This window comes from Myotis myotis, unplaced genomic scaffold (genome assembly GCF_014108235.1).
Source record: "Myotis myotis isolate mMyoMyo1 unplaced genomic scaffold, mMyoMyo1.p scaffold_m19_p_4, whole genome shotgun sequence".
Classification (NCBI taxonomy): Eukaryota; Metazoa; Chordata; class Mammalia; order Chiroptera; family Vespertilionidae; genus Myotis; species Myotis myotis.
The window spans coordinates 124,131,689-124,151,411 of record NW_023416346.1 but is presented as its reverse complement, the minus strand read 5'-3'; the positions used below and the strand labels follow the sequence as shown (position 1 = coordinate 124,151,411).

Here is a 19,723-nt window from a genome sequence, read left to right as displayed (position 1 = left end):
GCTTACACATGGGCCTTTTGTTATTTTTTTTATGTCTGGGTGATGGGGTAGATTCTGGTATAGATTTTTACTGTAGTTTGTTAAAAATATTTCAGTACTTACTATGAGAGGCATTGTGTTATTCTCTCTGGTCATAATGCTGTATAAAAGAGAATTCCTACCATCGTGGAACTTGCTGGCAGTTAGAGGATTGATGTTAAATAAACTCACATATGCGTAATTGGAGCCAATGGTAGGTGCTATAAAGGGGAAGTATAGCTGCAGTAAGAGGGTGCATGACCTTAGGGAAGACTTTCTTAAATGTTTGAGCTGAGATCGGAAGGATGTGCTAAGGGTTGTGTAGGTGAAGAAGGGGGAAGAGTGGGCGCTGGTAGAGGGGACAGCAGGTATGTTGCAGAGGACTTGGAGCAGTTCAGGCCACAGTGGCTGGAGGGCAAAGAGCCAGGGTGAAGGGAATGGGGATGAGGCTGAAGAAGAAGGCGGGGAACAAATCTTGGGAAACGATGTTGATGTGTTTCAAGCAGGAACTGAACTGACACAATCAGATTTGCTGTTTGAAGGAATCCTGCTGGTTTTGGACCACAGAACAAGTTTTCAGGAGTAAGGGGTGGAAACAAGATCAGTTATGGCAGTAGCCTAGTCAGGAACTGTGGGGAGGTTGACACTGGAGATATGACAATGGAGATGCAGAGATGAGGACATGCTGGAGGGAGATTTAGCAGTTAGTTAATGGCATTTGTAGTTTTTGAAAGTGTTAGCTTTTTACCCAGCAAGAGGGCCTCATGATAAGGTATTAGTCATGAAATTCTAGTGAGATCACTTATAAACTAGAAAGAGAAATCTTATCTTGGATTTCGCTCTTGGGGCTGGATTGAGAAACAGTACTTGGAAAAGTGTTTTTGCTGTTTTTACCAAGGAAAGAGGGAGACCACCTTGGTATAGTCAGAAAATCACCAGGATCCGTGGTTTGCCTGACCTGATATCAGTGAAATTCAGACCAGAATAAGCCAATGAACAATTTAATCTACTTGTACTCAACTGTCTATTGTAGTTGTTACTCACTGGCCAGTACTTTACTGCAGAGGGAAGTTGGTATTTCAAACCCTGGTGGGGATGGAAGGGTGAGAAAGGATTAACAACAATGCCAATATATTTTAAGCCCTTGATTAAAAACATTTTTTTAAAACATGATGGAGGCTTCCCCACACCAACAAGCAATTCTTGTGTCTGAGAACTCAGTTCTGACGCTTTCTAACTAGAGATAGAATCAGATTCCACAGGTACGGAGCTCCACGAGACTACCATCCTCTTCACATGCCAGTCATAAGTCTTCGCTGTTACTTGTGCCTCTAACCAACTGGTTGTAAATTACAGGCTTCTACAACCCCCTCCTCGGGCTTAATTAATTTGCTAAAATGGCTTACAGAACTTAGGAAAACCCGTTTACCCACTAGATTACTGATTTATTATGAAGGATATTAAAGGAACAGCCTGATGAGATGATGAAGAGATATAAAGGGTGAGGTCCTGGACAAAGGAGCTTTTGTCCTCATGGAGTTTGAGTCCCAACACAGTGGCACATGGAAACATTCTGATTCTCTAACATGGAAGCTTTCCGGGAAAAAAAAAAAGGGTTTTCTTTTTTGGGGGGAGGTTTATGAAGACTTCATTACATAATCATGATTCACTAAGTCATTGGCCATTGGTGACTGATTCAACCTCAAGCCTCTCTCCTTCATAGGAAATAAGAGGCTGAGGCTAGGAGTTCCAGTCCTCTAACCACATGGCAACCTGGCTAACATTCTTTGATGGGTTTCATCATCTCATTAACATAAAAGGAGACACCATTATTGCTCTCATTACTTTGGAAATTCCTAGGGGTTTGGAAACTCTGTGCCAGAAATGGGGAGTAGGACCAAATATATATTCCTTATTATAAATCATAATATCACACATGGCATTTAAATTTTGATTTCTTAATAGCTGGTCTTGACAAATGTGATTTGTAGCTTCTGTTTATTGTCTACCCAATCTGCTTTTCCTCTTTGGAGTATTGACAAATTTTCTAGTTATTGAGACCGATCTTTCTTAATTACTTTCTGACACAGTGATGAAACAAGTCACTTCTAAGAAATAGCGTGAGTGTTAAATAAGTATTAGCTTACGTAGTGGCATGATTTTTCCTCATGCTGATCTAGTTAGCATCCAAACTAACAACCCTTGTCACTGTTCTGTATTAGAAATTCATAACATGATTCTTATTTCCTCTCTTGTAAATCAGCAAGAACCTGTGGTCTTACTTTTGTTACTGCTTCTAACCAAAAGAAAGGAGTATTTCATAAAATTTTCTTGGGCACATACCATCGTAAGATTCTATTTCCAACAAGAATAGCTAAACTGTAGTGTTTCCTTTATTAATGTTTATAGTATTAAAACTATTACCATAGTTACTACTATTTAAAAATTATGCTAGTAGTATATAGTTAAAACTTAAGTATTGTGATAGCAGTGGTTAATATAGAAAACAACTATGTTACAACATGAAATGCTAAAGACCATTTAGTAGGACTGCTGGCAATTCAAGTCCCTGCTGAACCATTTACCAACTATATGACTTTGAGTAAGTTGTTTAACTTCCTGGTTCCTCAGTTTCATCATGTATAAATGGAGATGATAGAAGTTCCAGGTTATATATATAGAAAATTTATATCTCAGCATGATGAGTGCCATAGCCAGTTATAGGAGCCAGCTGATTTTGTTGTTATATAGGAAACAGTGCCTGCTATGACTATATGTATTCTTTTTGTTTTTTCTTAGCCTTTCCTAAACCCAAGTGGGAGTGTGCGTTATTTGATTCTTATTCTGAGTCCATGCCAGCAAACCAACAACCTCATGACTTGAATCGGATGGAGGTAAAAGATCTTCATATGTAAATTAGTTAAGGATGTGTTTAGAATTAAATCCATTAGCCTATGTGCTTTACAAACTCTGTAAAATCGACTTTTATAACATTTTCTCTTCATAGTTAGTTCTTAATTTGGGGCTCATCCTTTCAAATTTTGACCCCAGGCATATCTATAATTATCTTTTTAATTTTCTCCCTAAAACTAGATTTGGTGAAATAAGCAAAATAGTCTCTTGACTTTCTAGAGGTGAAATTGAGGTATAGCCAAACTAAGCCTGAAAAATGCTAGCCAAGTTACTTACTTTAACCAAGCTTTAATTTCAAAGTAAAAATTGTAAAGTTGTATTTTTAGTAGCTGAGTATTAACAAAATATAATGAACCAGAACAGTTTTGAGAGGAGGTTTGAGAACTATATATGAGGGCCCCAAACCACATTCAAAGCTGCCTTCTCCCTCAGAGTGTTTAACTTTTGGACCAGAAGAAGATTGATTTGGACGATCCCCAAGAGAAACCAGAATTCCCACCATGGTGGGCCATTGATGTAGGTTCTTAGCCACATGCTTAGTATTCCTTCAGTATGCATTGATAAATAGTTGTTATAGTTATTGTTAATTTCAGCACTATCATCATCATCCTCATCATGATTGCAATGATAACAACTTATGATACCTAATCTTCCTGTCCTAAAATTCTAGAAAAGTTTAATAAACGGAGGTTTATTCACAGGCTCTTAAAACAGTTCTCTGACACTAGTTTAAAACCGTGGCAAGATGATAGAAGCCAAAGGCAGTATACAGGGGCCATTTCTTTAAGTTCTTATAATTGTGTGTGATTATTATTTTCCTGCTTCTACAGTGCTCTCTCTGTTAACAGCGCTCTTGGCTTCTCTGCTGCTCTTTCTTGGAGTCATAGCCTCCATGTTACTTTCCTCAACAAATTTCTACTCGTGGGAAAAAGATGTAATGAACAGTGATTTCAGAAGGTGTGATAGATGTGCTTTTGAAGACTTTCAGCCTTTTAAATTTCTTTTTCTGTATATTGAATATGATGGAGAAGCATATAACAAACATATAACCACTTTTTAAATTTTATTTTAAAATATATTTTTATTGATTTCAGAGAGGAAGGGAGAGGGAGAGATAGAAACATCAGTGATGAGAGAGAATCACTGATTGGCTGCTCCCCCCCACCCCCCGCATGCCCTCCACTGGGGATCAAGCCCACAATCCGGGCATGTGTCCCTGACCGGAATCAAACCTGGGGCTCTTCAGTCTGCAGGCTGTTGCTCTTTCCACGAGCCAGGGCCATATAACCATTTTTGATGGTCCTCAGTCTACTCTGGGACTGCTGGCAGTGTCTGGAGAGACTTGTCTGTCAGGCCAGGACACAAACTCCATAGCTCTCTTATGTAGTTGCCTTTTTTTTTGCTATGAGTCCCCCTGCTTGTGTAAAATTATGAGGTTGTTAGGTAATTTACTAAAAAGTGTCATAAATTATTATTCTTGCTGGATAAATGTTTTGTTCCAGCTTGCCATGGTATCAGATGGTCTTTGCCCCTTCAACAGAGACAAATAATGCTTTTTTTTGAGAAATTAATTACTGACTTACACACACATGGACCTTATGTGCAGCTAAGTTTTATATACTTTTATAAGCTTTAACTGGTTCCTTTGAGGGAGTAGCTTAAGAGCTACCTAGTCTTTGCTTTGTCCTATCCAAACAAGAAAGCAAAAAAAACAACAAAAACTCCCAACAAAACTGTTATTTTTAAGGGTGCAGTGCTTTTAGATAATGATGTACTAAACAAAAATCAGGGGTGAAGTAATGAGGTTAATTGATGGTTTGGCCATTTGAACACTATAGGTCAGAATTTAATAGCTAATGATTAAATATTTTATGTTCTTCTAAACTATTTCATTCATTGTTCTTTCTACACCCCTTTATTTTTTCATGAATGCGTGCATGGAGTTTAAATAGATCTTGGTCATCAGCCCTGTGAGGGAAGACTCCATACAGGTGCTTGTGTTAGGAATGAAGCTGTAGCTGATTCAGGTCATGAGAAGTTTGCTCAGCAGTACATCTTTTTCTAAAGACAGCAGAGCTGTAACCATGTTCTATCAAGAATTAAAGATTATAATTTCAGGTATACTCCTCTTAGCAGAGTTTCTTAGATTACTGGATTTCTTTCTTTTGGATACACCTTTACTGAGGTATAATTTACATACCATACTCATTTAAAGTATACAATTCAGTGGTTTTCAGTATATTAAAAGCTATGCAACCATTACAATAGTCTAATTTTAGAGCATTTTCATCACTCCAAAAAGAAAGCCTGTATTCATGAAGTCATTCACTATTCCCCAGCCCCCAAGTCTCTGATAATCACTAATCCATTTTCTGTCTCTGAATTTGCCTGTTCTGGACATTTCATATAAATAGAATCATATAATATGTGATCTTTTATGGCTGGATTCTTTCACTTAGTATAATGTTTTAAAGTTCATTCATGCTGTGTCAGTGCGCATTCCTTTTTATTGGTGAATAGTATTCCATTGTATGGATATGCCACATTTTGTCCATTGTTCAGATGATGGACATTTGGGTTATTGTTTCCACTTTTGAGCTGTTAGGAAAAATGCTGCTATGCACATTTATGTATAAGTTTTTTTTTCTAATATGTTTTTATTGATTTCAGAGAGGGAAAGGGAGAGGGAGAGACAGAAGCATCAATGGTGAGAATCACTAATAGGCTGCCTCCTGCACACCCCCTACTGGAGATTGAGCCTGCAACATGGGCATGTGCTCTGACTGGGAATCAAACCGTGACCTCCTGGTTCATAGGTCAATGCTCAATCACTGAGCCACATGGCCAGCCTATGTACAGGTTTTTGTGTGAACATGTTTTCAATTTTCTTGGATATATACCAAGTTGTGGAATTGTTGGATCATGTTGTAACTTGTGTTTAACTTTTTGATGAACTATCAAACTGTTTTGCAAAGCAGCTGCACCATTTTATATTCCTCCACCAGCAATGTATGAGAGTTCCAATTTCCCCATGTCCTTGTAAATACTTGTTATAGTCTGTTTTATTTTATTTTATATTTTTAATTTTGTTTTACTGCTTAAAGTATTACAAAGAGTATTACATATGCCCCCCCCCCCCCCCGACATTCCCCCGGCCTGCCCTGCTGTCTGTTTTATTTTAGCCATCCTACTGATTTTGATTTGAATTTCCTAATGACTAATGATGCTGAACATCTTTTTGAGTACTTATTAGCCATTTGTATATCTTCTTTGGTGAAATGTCTGTTCAAACCTTTTGTTTATAAATTGGGTTATTACTGAGTTATACATGCTCTTTATGTATTCTGGATATAAGTCCCTTACTAGGTATATAATTTGCAAGTATTTGCTCTTTCTTTCGTTTTTCTTTTCCCTTTATTTATAGCATCTTTTGCAACACAAATGTTTATTTTGATGAAGTTCAATTTATCTATCTTTTCTTTTGTTGCTTGTGCTTTGGTGTCATATCTAAGAAACCATTGCCTAAAAGAAGATCATGAAGATTTACTCCTTTGTTTTCTTCTAAGAATTTTGTAGTTTTAGGTCTTACATTTTGGTCTATGATCCATTTTGAGTTAATTTTTGTGTATGCTGTGAGGAAGAGGTCTCTAACTTCATTCTTTTATATGTGTATATGGATTATTAGTTATTCCAGAATTATTTATTGAAAAAACAATTTCCCCCCATTGAATTGTTTTGCAACTTTATTGAAAATCACTTGAACAAATGTAAGGGCTTACTTATGGATTCTCAATTCTATCCCATCTATATGTCATTATGCTAGTATATATCACATTGTCTTGATTACTGTAACTTTGTGGTAAGATTTAAAATTGGGAAGTGTGAGTCCTTTAACTTTGTTCTTCTTTTTCAAGAATATTTTCACTATTCTGGATTCCTTGCATTTCCTTATGAAATTTAGGATCATATGGTCAAATTCTGCAAAAAAGTGAAAAGGATTGCATTGAATCTGTAGATGAGTTTGGGGAGTAGTGCCATCCTAATAATATTAAGTTTTCTGTTCAATTTATTTAGATTTTTAAAATTTATTTCAACTCTTTTTTAGATTTCTTTCTAATCTACATTTTCTACCCCTGAGTCATATTCTTCTACTAAGTATCTGGTTTCAAATCTAGATGGGAGAAGAAAATGAAAGAAAGGCAATGTTAAGATACATTCTTTGTTCCATTGGAGATAGTAGAATTTGAATAGGCAATTACATCTGGATACTTCATCATAATGCCAAGAATGACCTGCCTGAGAATTAAATCCTACTAGTAGATCAGATTACTATCAAGCAGTACTATAACTCCATTCTTTGGAACAGTTTAAAAACAGAAGTACTGTTTATCTTTCGGGGGTTGTTCAGATTCTGAGAGATAAACCAATTAACATTTTGGAGCTCCAGGTAGCTCCAGGAATTTACCCTACTTCCTTTAAGTTTTAAAATTTATTTCTTTATTTGATTTTTTGAATATGTTTAAAATAAAAAAGAATACCAAAAGGCATATAGTGACAAGTCCTTCTCCCATCTCTTTCCTTTATGTACCCAGTCACCTTTCAATTTGTAGATATCTTTCTAGGATTTGATTATATATAGCAAATATGAATATATTATTCTTTAATCTATCAGAAGTCTTAGAGTGCATGTTAATTGAGACTTTATAAGAAATAAATTTATAGTAAGTAGATTTTAACATAATTTTAAACTAATCAATATTTGATCAATTTGGGTACTCATCTTATGAGTATAAGTGAAGACTTTTCTCATAAGTCAGTTAGGAGGACATTTTGTTCTGCTCATCATTAAAATGCTCTTATTCCAGGATAAGGAGGCTATTTGAATCAGGGTAGAATACCCTCTGCTTAACAGATCCTGGCATATACCCACCTTATGGGGCCACTTGTCAGAATCTCTCTTTGCTTATGAAGAAGCACATAAATTACAGGTTCTTTTTTTAAAAATTTTTTATTGATTTCAGAGAGGAAGGGAGAGAGATAGAGAGAAACATCAATGGTGAGAGAATCATTGACTGGCTGCCTCCTGTACGCCTCCTACTGGGGGGGATTGAGCCTGCAACCTGGGCATGTGCCCTTGGCCAGAATCGAACCTGGGACACTTTAGTCCACAGGCTGACGCTCTATCCTCTGAGCCAAACTGGCTAGGGCACGGGTTTGTTCTTCACTGAATGAACAAATGCTACAAGAGTCTCTGGCTGAACCCTACATGGGATTCAGATTTAATATGTGGTCTATACATATGCCTTAATCTGAATGGTTATTTATTCCTCTCTGCATATATCTATTTCAATGCAATTAACTATCCCTCACTAGGAACCTATAAAATAATATTAAATGTTAGGGTTCACTGAAGACAGAAATATTGGCAAGATATATTGCTTTTAAAACATTTTCATCATATGTGCACATCATTTAAGTTCTATTCAATCTGTATAATTAATTTTCTTTCCTTTTCCAAGAAGTTATCTATTAAAGACGTGGCTGACTTTCCCGTTTCTACTGAAGATATGACTGGTGATGACAAACAAGGTATGAAAAGAATGAGTTTTTTTCCATTAGGGACATTCTGCCTATATTTTGTTTATCCACTTCTCTTGGAATGGTTGGCTTCTAGAGCACATGAGGGCAGTTATCAGTACATGAACACATTTGGATGGATTAAGTAGTTTAAATTGTTGTCCCAAAACTATAGTTCATAAAGTGGTAACAAGAGCTTGAGTGTCCAAAGCCCCCCATAGCTCATTGGCTCCTTACTCACTGCTGACCCTCAGGCTATCCTGACTCCTTACATTGGAATCTGGTCATACTAATTAGGAAATGACTGGAAGCTGAAATAATTGAGAGCTTAGCATCTTATTTTGGCAGATGTGATCCCAGAGCATCAATACAAATGCACATTTGTACAAAGCTCTAGTCCATGAGGAAATTATCTTCTGGAGAGAGTTTCTGTCCCTGGGCTTTACCTGTGACTGTGGGGCTATGATAAAGATTTGTCTACCTTTGTGGGTGGATGAGAAGCAGTACAACACAGTGATCCATGTTATAGCTATTACCAAGTACAGAGATAAGTTGGCCTGGGAATATTGAGAAGAACAGGAGGAATCCCCCCTCAACTCCATACTTCTATATAATGCTTTATAATCTACTACATCTTTTCTCATACACTATCTACCCAGAACTCACAAAACCGAATGGAGGGTGGTATGTTCATCGCCTAAAATTTAGAAATGAGTAAACTGAAGTTCAGACTCAGTATGAATCATTTGCTTAGTAAGAAAAAGAGAGAGAGGCCCTGGCCGGTTTGGCTCGGTTGGTTGGGCAGCGTCCTATACACTGAAAGGTTGCTGGTTAGACCTGGTCTGGGCACATGCCTGGGTTGTGGACTTGATCTCCAGTAGGGGTCATGCACCAGGCAGCCCATTAATGTTTCCCTCTCTTTCTCTCTCCTTTCCTCTCTCTAAAAGTCAATAAACTATTTAAATAAAAGAAAAAGAGAGGGGATAACAACCAAGATTTTCTCTCAGGCCAGTGCTCCTTCTAAAAATCATTGAAGCAATCTCAGGTTTTATTGTTGAGACCTGCCATTGATGAAACTTGGTATGGGAGTTAAACATGAAAAATGTTTTCCCTTAGGAAACAATAGTTGCATGCTTGGGAGAGGCAGACAGAACTGGACATTGTAGACAATAGATGGCAGGATGTACTCTGACCAGTCTCTTTATTAATTAGGGGGTCTTATCCTCGAGTTCATATTGGAATAATCAACTGAGCTCTAAAAAAACTGAAGCCTGGGTTTCACTTCAAGAGAGATTCTGATATCATTGGTCTGGATGTCAGGAATGGAAGGGGAAATGTCTAATATCTCCTGGTAATACTCCTCATAGCCACTAGAGGCGCTGTCTCTTGAAAGTTGAAAATACTGCTTTGTTCTCTTGGGAGAACTTACTTTCATACTTTAAGAGTTCTTTATTGTTTTAGTAAGTGCTATAGCAGTTATAGAAGTTTGTAACACCATTTTCATAAGTGATGACTAGGGATTCTTTGTTTTAATGTAATTTTCCAGAGAAATGAAGTGTTATAGTTTTCTCCCCCCCCCCCCTTCTTTCTTTCTCTGTTCTTTAAAAACAAAACGTCACTAGCTCTGAAAAGTACTATGGATGAAGCCTTACCAAAGGACACATCTGAGGATCCAGGTAGGAGAAAACCATTTTAACATATGTATGCAATTATTTCTAATTAAAAAATCTCCATTAGTTCTAGTGAGTAGAACATTGGTATAAGTGTGATAGTATGTATAATTCTCTTGAAATATTTGTTTTGTGTTTTATTACAAGGAAATTTTTTTACCCCTTTCCCCTTTTTCAGGTATTTCTTCTTAAGTTCTGAATTTAGGTTTTACTGAAAGGATCACTCAGTTTGAATTTAGTCTCATTGTTACTAAGTGTAGAATTGAGAAAGCTTGGAGTTGAGAGGATTTCAACAAGCCATTGAAATTTCTGTGTAGAATGAGTTGATGGAGTAGATTAATTGGAGGTCTGCAGTTGAAATCTTCCATTTCGAAAGTGAAAATCTCAAGTATTTTTATTACACTACCATCAGGAAGGCAAACAAATGTTCTTGCATATGGAGTGGATTCCAAAGAAAAAAATAAGAGTTGTGTTTGCCCAGGTTCCTGGAGAGTTGGAACTGTATCTGTGGACCATGGAGATTGCTGGGCCTGTGTCCTCAGCTCTCTCAATGGACCCATCATTGAACCAAGATGAACCTAGTTACAAACAAACTAGCTAGGGAAGGTGTTAGTATTTGGAGCTCTGATTATGAGGATATAGAAGAAATTGCTGCTTTCTTTTTTAATCTCTCAATATTTAATAAGTAAATCATGTTTGTTTTGGTTAGCTAGCTATCATCCCAGGCTTATTTGTTTAAAGTTGGAACAAAGGGGTCAATATAACATTGAGGCTTATGTTATAGTGCATTATTTCCCCAACACCAAGTTCATTGAAGGTTTAAGAGAGAGGAATAGAGGGAGAGGGGGAGGAAGAAGGAAAAGGAGGGAGGGAGGGAGAATGTGGAAGGGGGGAGGAAAAAAGGGAAGAGAGAGAGAGAGAGAGAGAGAGAGAGAGAGAGAGAGAGAGAGAAATGCATGAGAGAACATATGAATGACTATGATTGATTTCAAATGTGAGGCCTAAGGATCTGCATTTTTAGGCAGCCCCAAGGTGATTCTGATGTGTAACCTATTTTGGTAACAGCTATCTCTAGAAGGCCATCAATACTAATAAAAGGGTAATATGCTAATTAGACCAGGAGACCTTCTGGGAGACTGGACGTACTTCTGGACAAAGCCATGGTGGTGGGCCGAGGCAGAAATGGTTAGGGACGAGCAGGCCAGCAGGGGGTGCAGTTGGGGGCGAGCATGCTGGCGGGGGGGGGGGGGCAGTTGGGGACAAGCAGGTCAGTGGGGGGGGATAGTGGGGGCGATCAGGCTGGCAGGGTGGGGGCAGTTAGGGGTGATCAGGCCAGCAGGCAGAGTGGTTAGGGGCGATCAGGCAGGCAAGCAGGTAAGCGGTTAGGAGCCAGAGGTCCTGGATTGCGAGAGGGATATCCGACATCCCCCGAGGAGTCCCAGATTGGAGAGGGTGCAGGCTGGGCTGAGGGACACCCCCCCACACACGAATTTTGTGCACTGGGCCACTCGTGTTAAGTAATAGAAAATGAAGATGAGCCATGATTCCAAAAGTGGTAGGAATTCTCAAGCCTAGTTTTGGCTTTTGAAATTGATTTGGATTCCTTTATCATGAGGGAAATGCTCTATTTGTGTAGGAGAAATGCCTGAGGCAGGTTCTTTGTAACCCTAATTTGTGGAGCTAAAGTGGATACATCCCAATTTTTGTAAACTTCATATTATGAAATTAGTAAAAACTATTTAATGTAGCGAGTTAAATTGCTGCTTCTCCAACAGCCTTTGAGGCTAATAACTTTTTCTGTTTTTTCCCCCATGAGCATCATGTGTTCTCTGGGGTGAGCTTTAGATATCATTGTTAACATTCCTTCATTGAATAGGATGTGGTGTCACTAGATAAAACCTCTCAGGGAGCGCCACATTGTGTGAAGTACATCCAAATTTGTTTCACATTCTGCCTGGGAGCATGCCATGTGATTCCTGATTAGTTTTCCCACTGCTTCCCCCTTCTGGAATCTATATGCGGGAATTGGATTCCCAGCAGGAGACATTGGAGTTTCAAGGTGGTGGTTTCTAATTCTGGCTGTCTGTGCCACGTGGACAGTTCACCTCAGTCGAGTTGTTGCTTTTTTTTTTTTGAGAATTACAGTTCAGGCTTGCATTCTTATCCCATACCTCTTTCCTGGAAATATGACATGTCTGGAGTATTCTAGGAAGTTGTCATTCTTCTTCCCTTTCCTAACTAAATGAGAAGCAATGACCCACTCGTTGGCGTCTGCCTGGGTTTCAACACAACATGCCGTCACCATTTTTATAGATATTCACATGCTCCAAATGCTGAGCTTGACTTTCAGGGGCTCAGAGACTGATGGAAGACTTAAGTGGAATAGTGAACTCCTGTGGAGAAACCTGTGGAGACTTACCAAGACATGCCTGGGATATGTTTTTGCAGGTGGGAGGAAAAGCATCTTTAGGCCCTGCTCTTCCACAGTGGGTGGTGATAATAATCTATATGTATAAAAGGCTAAGTGTCTGTCCGACCGGTAGCTATGATGTGCATTGACCACCAGGGGGCAGAAGCTCAATGCAGGAGCTGCCATGACATGCACTCGCCATTTAAAAATAAATGGACCCACGGACCTGGCACTGACAAACCAACACTTGGCTTCCCCAAGTGAGACACAGGCCCCGCCCCAGAACAACACTCCACCAAATCACAGCCAATGCTGCCAAGACCCCATGGTGCAAAATGCAGCCCACAGCCCAGCCCGTGGCTGTGGGCACTGGGTAATGACGTCACATAGCAACACCCAGCTTCCTCTCCTTAGCAACTTCTCCTTGGAGTTTCTTCAGCCCAGAGACACGACTTGTTTTATAGCCAGGTGCATTTTACACTTTAACCAAATGTTTGTGAAGCGTTTTCATGTGCCTCATCTCATTTGATTCTCACAAAAGTCCTGGAGTAGGTAGATAGGAGACTCGATGGAATCCTATTTTCTTTTCATTAGCTGGAAAATGGAGATTTAGAAAGTTTAGAAACTTGACCCGACTGAAATGAAGTGAGAAATGGTGGACCTTGAAAATGACTTCAAGTTTTCTCACTGTGCAGCATATAGTCAAACACTGCTGCAGTTAAATATTTTACCCTTTGTTCTCCCTGTGTGATCTATAATAATAACCTGCTTCATGTTGATATTTACTGCTGTTTTGCTGACAATTACTTGAAAGAGAAGTTGGGGTGCTTCACTGGGCTGGAAAAAGTTTAGCTAAATCAGAAAGCAGGTCTAATTAAGCAAGTTTATTCTATATATATGAAAGGCTAAGTTGGCTCGCACATGTGCAATACATATAAAGCTCTTGCTGGCACCAATTGCATGCTTATGTTTTTATCTGTCACTGTCGATTGTGAATTTGGTTGACACTTCTATTATAGAGAAAGAGCGAATAATGATATTAAAATATCTCTTCTAATTAAATTCCTTTCAATGTGCATGAATCTGTGCACCAGGACACTAGTAATAGTAATGGTGATGAAGATGACAATGTGGTGGGTTACAGATGGGGTGCGACTTTATTATCAGGGAATGGGAGTATCCCTTGTACATATTTTTTTTTTCATATAACCTAACCCTTTTAATTGTGGAAAGCCTATATCAGTGGAGTCTAATAGATTTCTTAGCTAACATTATATTTCAGCTAATTCAACAGAGCACACTGTACAATGGTGGTCTTCTTCTTGATGTCTCTAGGTAATGCTGAGTGGATTAAGCCTGTTCATCCTCAAACTGGTGTAGTCTTCTGAATGCTGTTAGTGATTCTAGCAGCTTCCCCGATGGCCAACTATTACCCCATGGTCCTATGGGATAGATCAGTTCTCTGTTTCCATTACCTACTCCCACCTGCCTTTCCTTTACTGTCCTAGAAGGAACTATATTTAAAAATGAAATTTCTAAACTTAAAAAATTTGGAAAACTGTACAACAGTAATATTTTGCAATTCTAAAATACATATAGTTGTTAAAGTACCTTTGATGCCTTGTCTCTTCCCGTGAGGAATGGCTACATTTTTATTTTCCTCATCCTGTAAGCGAGGGAACTGAGGCTCAGAGAGCTAACAACTAGTGAGTGCCATGGCCAGGAGGAGCACCCAGGCCTCATGACATCTGAACTGGTCTCTAGTGCTCATTTGTGCCCCTCACCCCATCTGTCTATCTCTCACCAGCAGGGTTTACCCCGTTTCCACACCCATCCCTACCCCAGCAAAAAGACAAAGATAGTGTCAATTGACAAAAGAATTAACGGTCACCATCGTCTGGTTTGGTGAACAGTATTTTCACATGGCTGAGACTTCTACCTACATATTTGTGGAAAGCAGTGGGGCCTGAGGGAGAAGAGGGCCACAGAACCGGAGCCTGCTGTGGGCAGCCTGCTAGAGGGTGGCCCCCAGCTCTGTGGTGAGTCTGCTCACACTTTCCACCCACCCCAAGGCAGCCAGCTTGGCTGGAGGTCTCAGAGGCTCTCCTTAGGCTGTTTTCCTTTGATGCCTGGGGGGAATTAGTTTTTGTTGATAATGGGTAAGACAGGGCTCAGACTCTTCGACTGCCCAGGCTTTCCGGGGCTCTGGCAGTGTTTCAGTGGTTTGAGTTGAAAGATGCCTGTATTCTCACTACAACAAGCCAAAATGTGTAGGTTGGGAGAAATGTACCTCTTCTGCAGCTGACCCCATGGAATGGGGATGCATAATGCCAGTTTGCTTTGTGTCTTGTTAGCACTTTAGCTCCCCTTCCCGCTCTGCTTATCTAACCCAAGGATTTTAATGGTCCTTGTAAATTCAGGCTGCTTCATACACAAGGAGGGTTTTATCTTTGAGCGATGTGAAAGAGGAGGAGATGATGCAGTGAGACATTTTCTTTCTGGAAGGATTTGTGCAAACAATATATAAACTATATTTCCTTGTTCCTAGTTAGCAGCGCTTTTTCTGTGAATTTTTATGCCATTTTATGATGAAACATTTGCAGTGCTGGCAAAATGTCAACTTTAGTGTTTTCTAAAGTTGACATTCATAGAAGATTGAAAACATCAAAAGGATATTAATGTTTTTGTAAATGTTTCTAATTACTCTCAACAAGTTGGGATGGGGAAGTAGGCTTTATGGGTGTCAGTAGTGAGCAATTTAGTTTATGATTGAAATTTGATAAGGAAGGGTTGTATGGTAGACAAAACATTTTAATGATATCATGCCATAATATTCTCTGTACAATTTGGTCATAGAGAAATAGGACACAAGAATATTTTCTTTTAGGAAAAGCAGCTTCGCGCAGTGCAACTTACTTGTTGGAACTTTGATTTCTTCTGGTCATGCTGCTCTGGTAGTGTATTTTAAGAAAACCTTAACATATATGGTCCAATAGATTTCTTCCTAGCCTGCAGGGGAGACTGATTCAAAATGTATTACTAGGCTGTCATGATAGACCAAGAAATTCTTAAGTCTGAACCCTTCATTATGTACATAGATAACCCCTTGAGAAGGTTGTCTTTTTAGACTGGAATTTCTTTGTTAATCAACTTTGATTTGAGAATGGCTTCTTAGTGTTCTGAGGAAAGGAAAATATGTTGTTTTTTCTTTCCTTTCAATTGTGCCTTTAACTTTAGAAATAAATTTCTGAAATCATGGAACTGTGGAAGACATCAAGTTCTCCACGTGGACACCTGTACTTCACATTAACCTGTTGATGTGCTCTGTACTAGCCCAGGTGTTGTATATAAACCTGTTAACTGCAGAAATGAAACCCAAGCAAACAATAATCAATCTTTGTTTCAGCAACTCCTAAGGATTCCAACAGTCTCAAAGCAAGACCAAGATCCAGGTAGTGTTTGTTTAATTTCTACTTTAATGCCCTTTGTGCCTGTTTCAAATTAGAAATACAAACCCCCAACCCAAAGCCCAACCCACAATCTCCTTTTCCTTTTGATTCGAAAGTTAGACTATGAGTGAGTTCACTGTCATGAGGGGCCTGACTGGAGCATGCAGTGCTACTGGGAGACTCTTAGTTTCTGTGTTTGTTGGTGCTGGAAGACAGTAGCTGCTATGCTCTGGTCACTTGATATGAAGTGGCCTGTGTGATATGCCCCAGTTGTTGCAGGATGATAACGAGTAGGGGGAAGTAGCCTTGTAAAGAAGAAAATAAAATTTAAAGGTAACTAACACTGAAATTTACGGTCATGATAAGGTGAACACCAAAAAGTAAGAAGTCTGGGGTCTAATCTAGAATAGGGAAAGGAAATGCTTACGGTGACTCCAATGAGGTGTAAACCTTCAGGTAAGCAGTACTTATGGTCTGTTTCATCCTGTATTAGAGCCTCTTCTCAGCTTCACTGTTTTTCAGTCACTAGAGACTAGCAAAAGAGGGAGGGAGAGCCAGGGAGGCAGAGCTGTGGCTGACATGAGGCATCAGAAAGGAGGAGCAAGGACAAAACAGAAAGACTAAAAGAACCAATAGGACATCAAAGAGAGAAGATGGTATTGGGAGCACTCTTCACCAGTAGACTGCAGTGTGAGATAGGATACTACATGTGTCTTTTCCAAGGTTTCCTTTGGCTCTTAGTGACTTTTTTTTTCTCATTTGGATACTAGACACATTCCTAAAAAAGTGAATTTAAATCTGATCATATTTTGAAATATTGATGTTTAAGGAAGTCTTGTTTTCGTATTTACCGTACCCCTTAGTGTCTTTTATGTCTGGATTTTCCAAATTGGAGTTTTGTTTCCTTGTATATAGAAGGAGCAAATATATATATCATCCTTTTTTTAAAAAATATTTTTATTGATTTCCGAGGAGAAGGGAGAGGGAGAGAGAGATAGAAACATCAATGATGAGAGAGACTCATTGATTGGCTGCCCCTGCAGACCCTTATTGGAGATGGAGTCTGCAACCCGGGTGTGTGCCCTGACCAGGAATTGAACTGTAACCTGGTTCATAGGTCAATGCTCAACCTCTGAGCCACACTGGTGGACAAGATGAATGGATCTTTTGCATATTAGTCTGTAGGCTTTAGGATGTAGGACTAGTAACATTTATCTGCCTTTATAGTTGGAAAAACCTTTTAACTGCAGAAATCTGCTTATGTGTTCTATGTTAACTGTAAATTGAACCTCAAAGTTTTCACTTCTGACTTCCTCTCTCTCCCAAAGTGAGTGAAATTACAAAATCTCATAGTTACATATTTGATTATTAATCTCACTGGCTAAATTTTAATATATTATTCTTTTGGGGATTAGTCTGCTGGTCGAATTTGGATGTTTTTATTTCACTACTCCTATTTGGGTCTTTACTGAGACCAAAAGAATAAAATCATTTTTATCCTCCTTTTTTGAATAATAAAGCTTTGTAGAAATATAAGGGAAAGAGGGAAAAATCACCACTCGAATACTACTGTATTAATCATTTTTGATTCCCTGCACATTTATATTTTAATTGGTTTCAATCACAGTTTTTCAGTATCACTTATTTGATATTCAGTTAACTTTCAATAACAAAATATAAATATACAGGTTATATATGGAAATAAAGTGGCATGAGATATGTGGTAAAGAGTAGTATGTTTAACTGTGTGTGTGTGTGTGTGTGTGTGCGCGCACGCGCGCGCGGGCGTATGCCACACACATTTTTTTTTTATTTCGTAAAGTATTACAAAGAGTATTACACATGTCTCCTTTTTTCCCCCCTTGACATCCCCCCGGCTTCCCCTACCCTCCAGTGTCTTGTGTCCATTAATTATTCTCATATGCATGCATATAAGTCCTTCGGTTGCTCTCCTACCCCCCCACATTTTTTCTTTATTTAGTGAATAATGTGACTAAAGCTATATTTGGCATTAGAAGTTCTTTTAATTTCCAGCTAGGGTCTCTAATTTCTTTTTTATTTTTAAAAATATTTTTATTGATTTTGCCGAAACCGGTTTGGCTCAGTGGATAGAGTGTCGGCTTGTGGACTGAAAGGTCCCAGGTTCGATTCCGGTCAAGGGCATGTACCTGGGTTGTGGGCACATCCCCAGTAGGAGATGTGCAGGAGGCGGCTGATCGATGTTTCTCTCTCATCGATGTTTCTATCTCTCTATCTCTCTCCCTTCCTCTCTGTAAAAAATCAATAAAAAAAAATTAAAAAAAAATTAAAAATATTTTTATTGATTTCAGAGAGGAAGGGAGAGGGAGAGATAGAAACATCAATGATAAGAGAGAATCATTGATCGGCTGCCTCCTGCATGCCTCCTACCGGGGATCGAGCCCACAACCCGGGAACATGCCCTTGACCAGAATCGAACCTGGGACCCTTTAATCAACAGGCTGACACTCTATCCACTGAGCCAAACCAGCCAGGGCTCTAATTTCCTTTTTAAATCAAGAGTTCCCATTTGAAAACTTTGTCATCCTTTCAGATAAATTCCATTTTTTTCTGGTTGAAAGTATTAGAGCCTTCTTCCTGATACTTTCTGCATGCCTTTGACTTGCCTGTCTTGCCAGTTGTGTGATAGGGACCACCCCAGAGCACGTCACATGCCATTATGGTGGCTTTATTAAAGATCAAAACTTTGTATGGCAAACAAAACAGAAACCTTGAGGAACTCATTCAGGAAAACAAAAACTTGCTATGTGAAAACCAACTTTACCAAGAACTGAAGTTACCTAATAAAAATGGATAGATTCTAATTTCATAAGTGCCACTTTAATAGCTAAATAGCAAGAACAGTTTTCTAAGGTTAATTTGTCCCTAGGACATATCTTTGACTCAAAGGTTATTTTCTTTTTTTGACACAACGTCGGCTGAGAAGCTGAATAGAACAGACGTACATACCCATTCACTTCTTAGAAAATCATATTGGGAACTCATCCACAAGCCTATTCCTACATTTTTGAAATGGAATTTGGAAACAGATAGGGACTAGAGTTTAAATTGAACCTATGCAACTTTCTAGCTGTGTGACCTTTGGCAAATTATTTAGCTCATTTTTCTTTAAATGTAATTATTGACATGATCTCAGAAGTTGTCTAGGTAGCTACTGCCTTGTCACAAACTGAGGGAGGAAGTGAAGAGGAGGCTTTTGTTTTGAAAGTTTCCCCAAACCCGTATTTCTCATGGTAAGACAAACTAGACCCCTCAGCCTGATTGGTGTGTATTTTCCTTTCCTGAATTTCATTTGTGGCATTTTCCCTTGAACATTTGAGTCTTACTGTCAGCTTGTCTGTACCAATTTAGTATGTGCCTGTCATCACCTTTGCATGTAAACAGAAGAAAAGTTCTGCACTCAGTTAATAGCATGAAGCCTTTCTTCTAAAATAGGGAAGTACCTAAGCAGAAGGGTTTTCATGCTATTCTTATTAATAATTCCAGTAGAAACAGACTTTAATTTATAGAAAGTTTTCTTTTCAGTAAATTTAGGTTTAAGATATAATAGGAGCAAAGATTTAAAACGATTTTGATTCACAATTGGGGTTTGGGCATTGTGGCAGATAGGGCATCCAGGGGACAGTAGAATTCATGTTTGCTTTGGG

At 38.8% G+C, this 19,723-nt stretch overlaps 1 protein-coding gene across 6 annotated transcripts in view; it reads left to right on the top strand.

Annotated features, from left to right (window-relative positions):
* Window positions 1-19,723, top strand: part of REPS2 (RALBP1 associated Eps domain containing 2) — a 193,506-nt gene that overhangs the window by 98,024 nt on the left and 75,759 nt on the right. For 2 of the 6 annotated variants that reach the window (XM_036305527.1, XM_036305526.1), the window contains exons 9-12: window positions 2,818-2,912; window positions 8,451-8,520; window positions 10,131-10,184; window positions 15,995-16,040. In XM_036305527.1, coding sequence (XP_036161420.1) covers window positions 2,818-2,912; window positions 8,451-8,520; window positions 10,131-10,184; window positions 15,995-16,040 — 265 coding nt within the window. The remainder of the gene's footprint in view (window positions 1-2,817; window positions 2,913-8,450; window positions 8,521-10,130; window positions 10,185-15,994; window positions 16,041-19,723) is intronic. The other 4 variants (XM_036305528.1, XM_036305529.1, XM_036305531.1 and 1 more) reach the window with 4 other exon arrangements.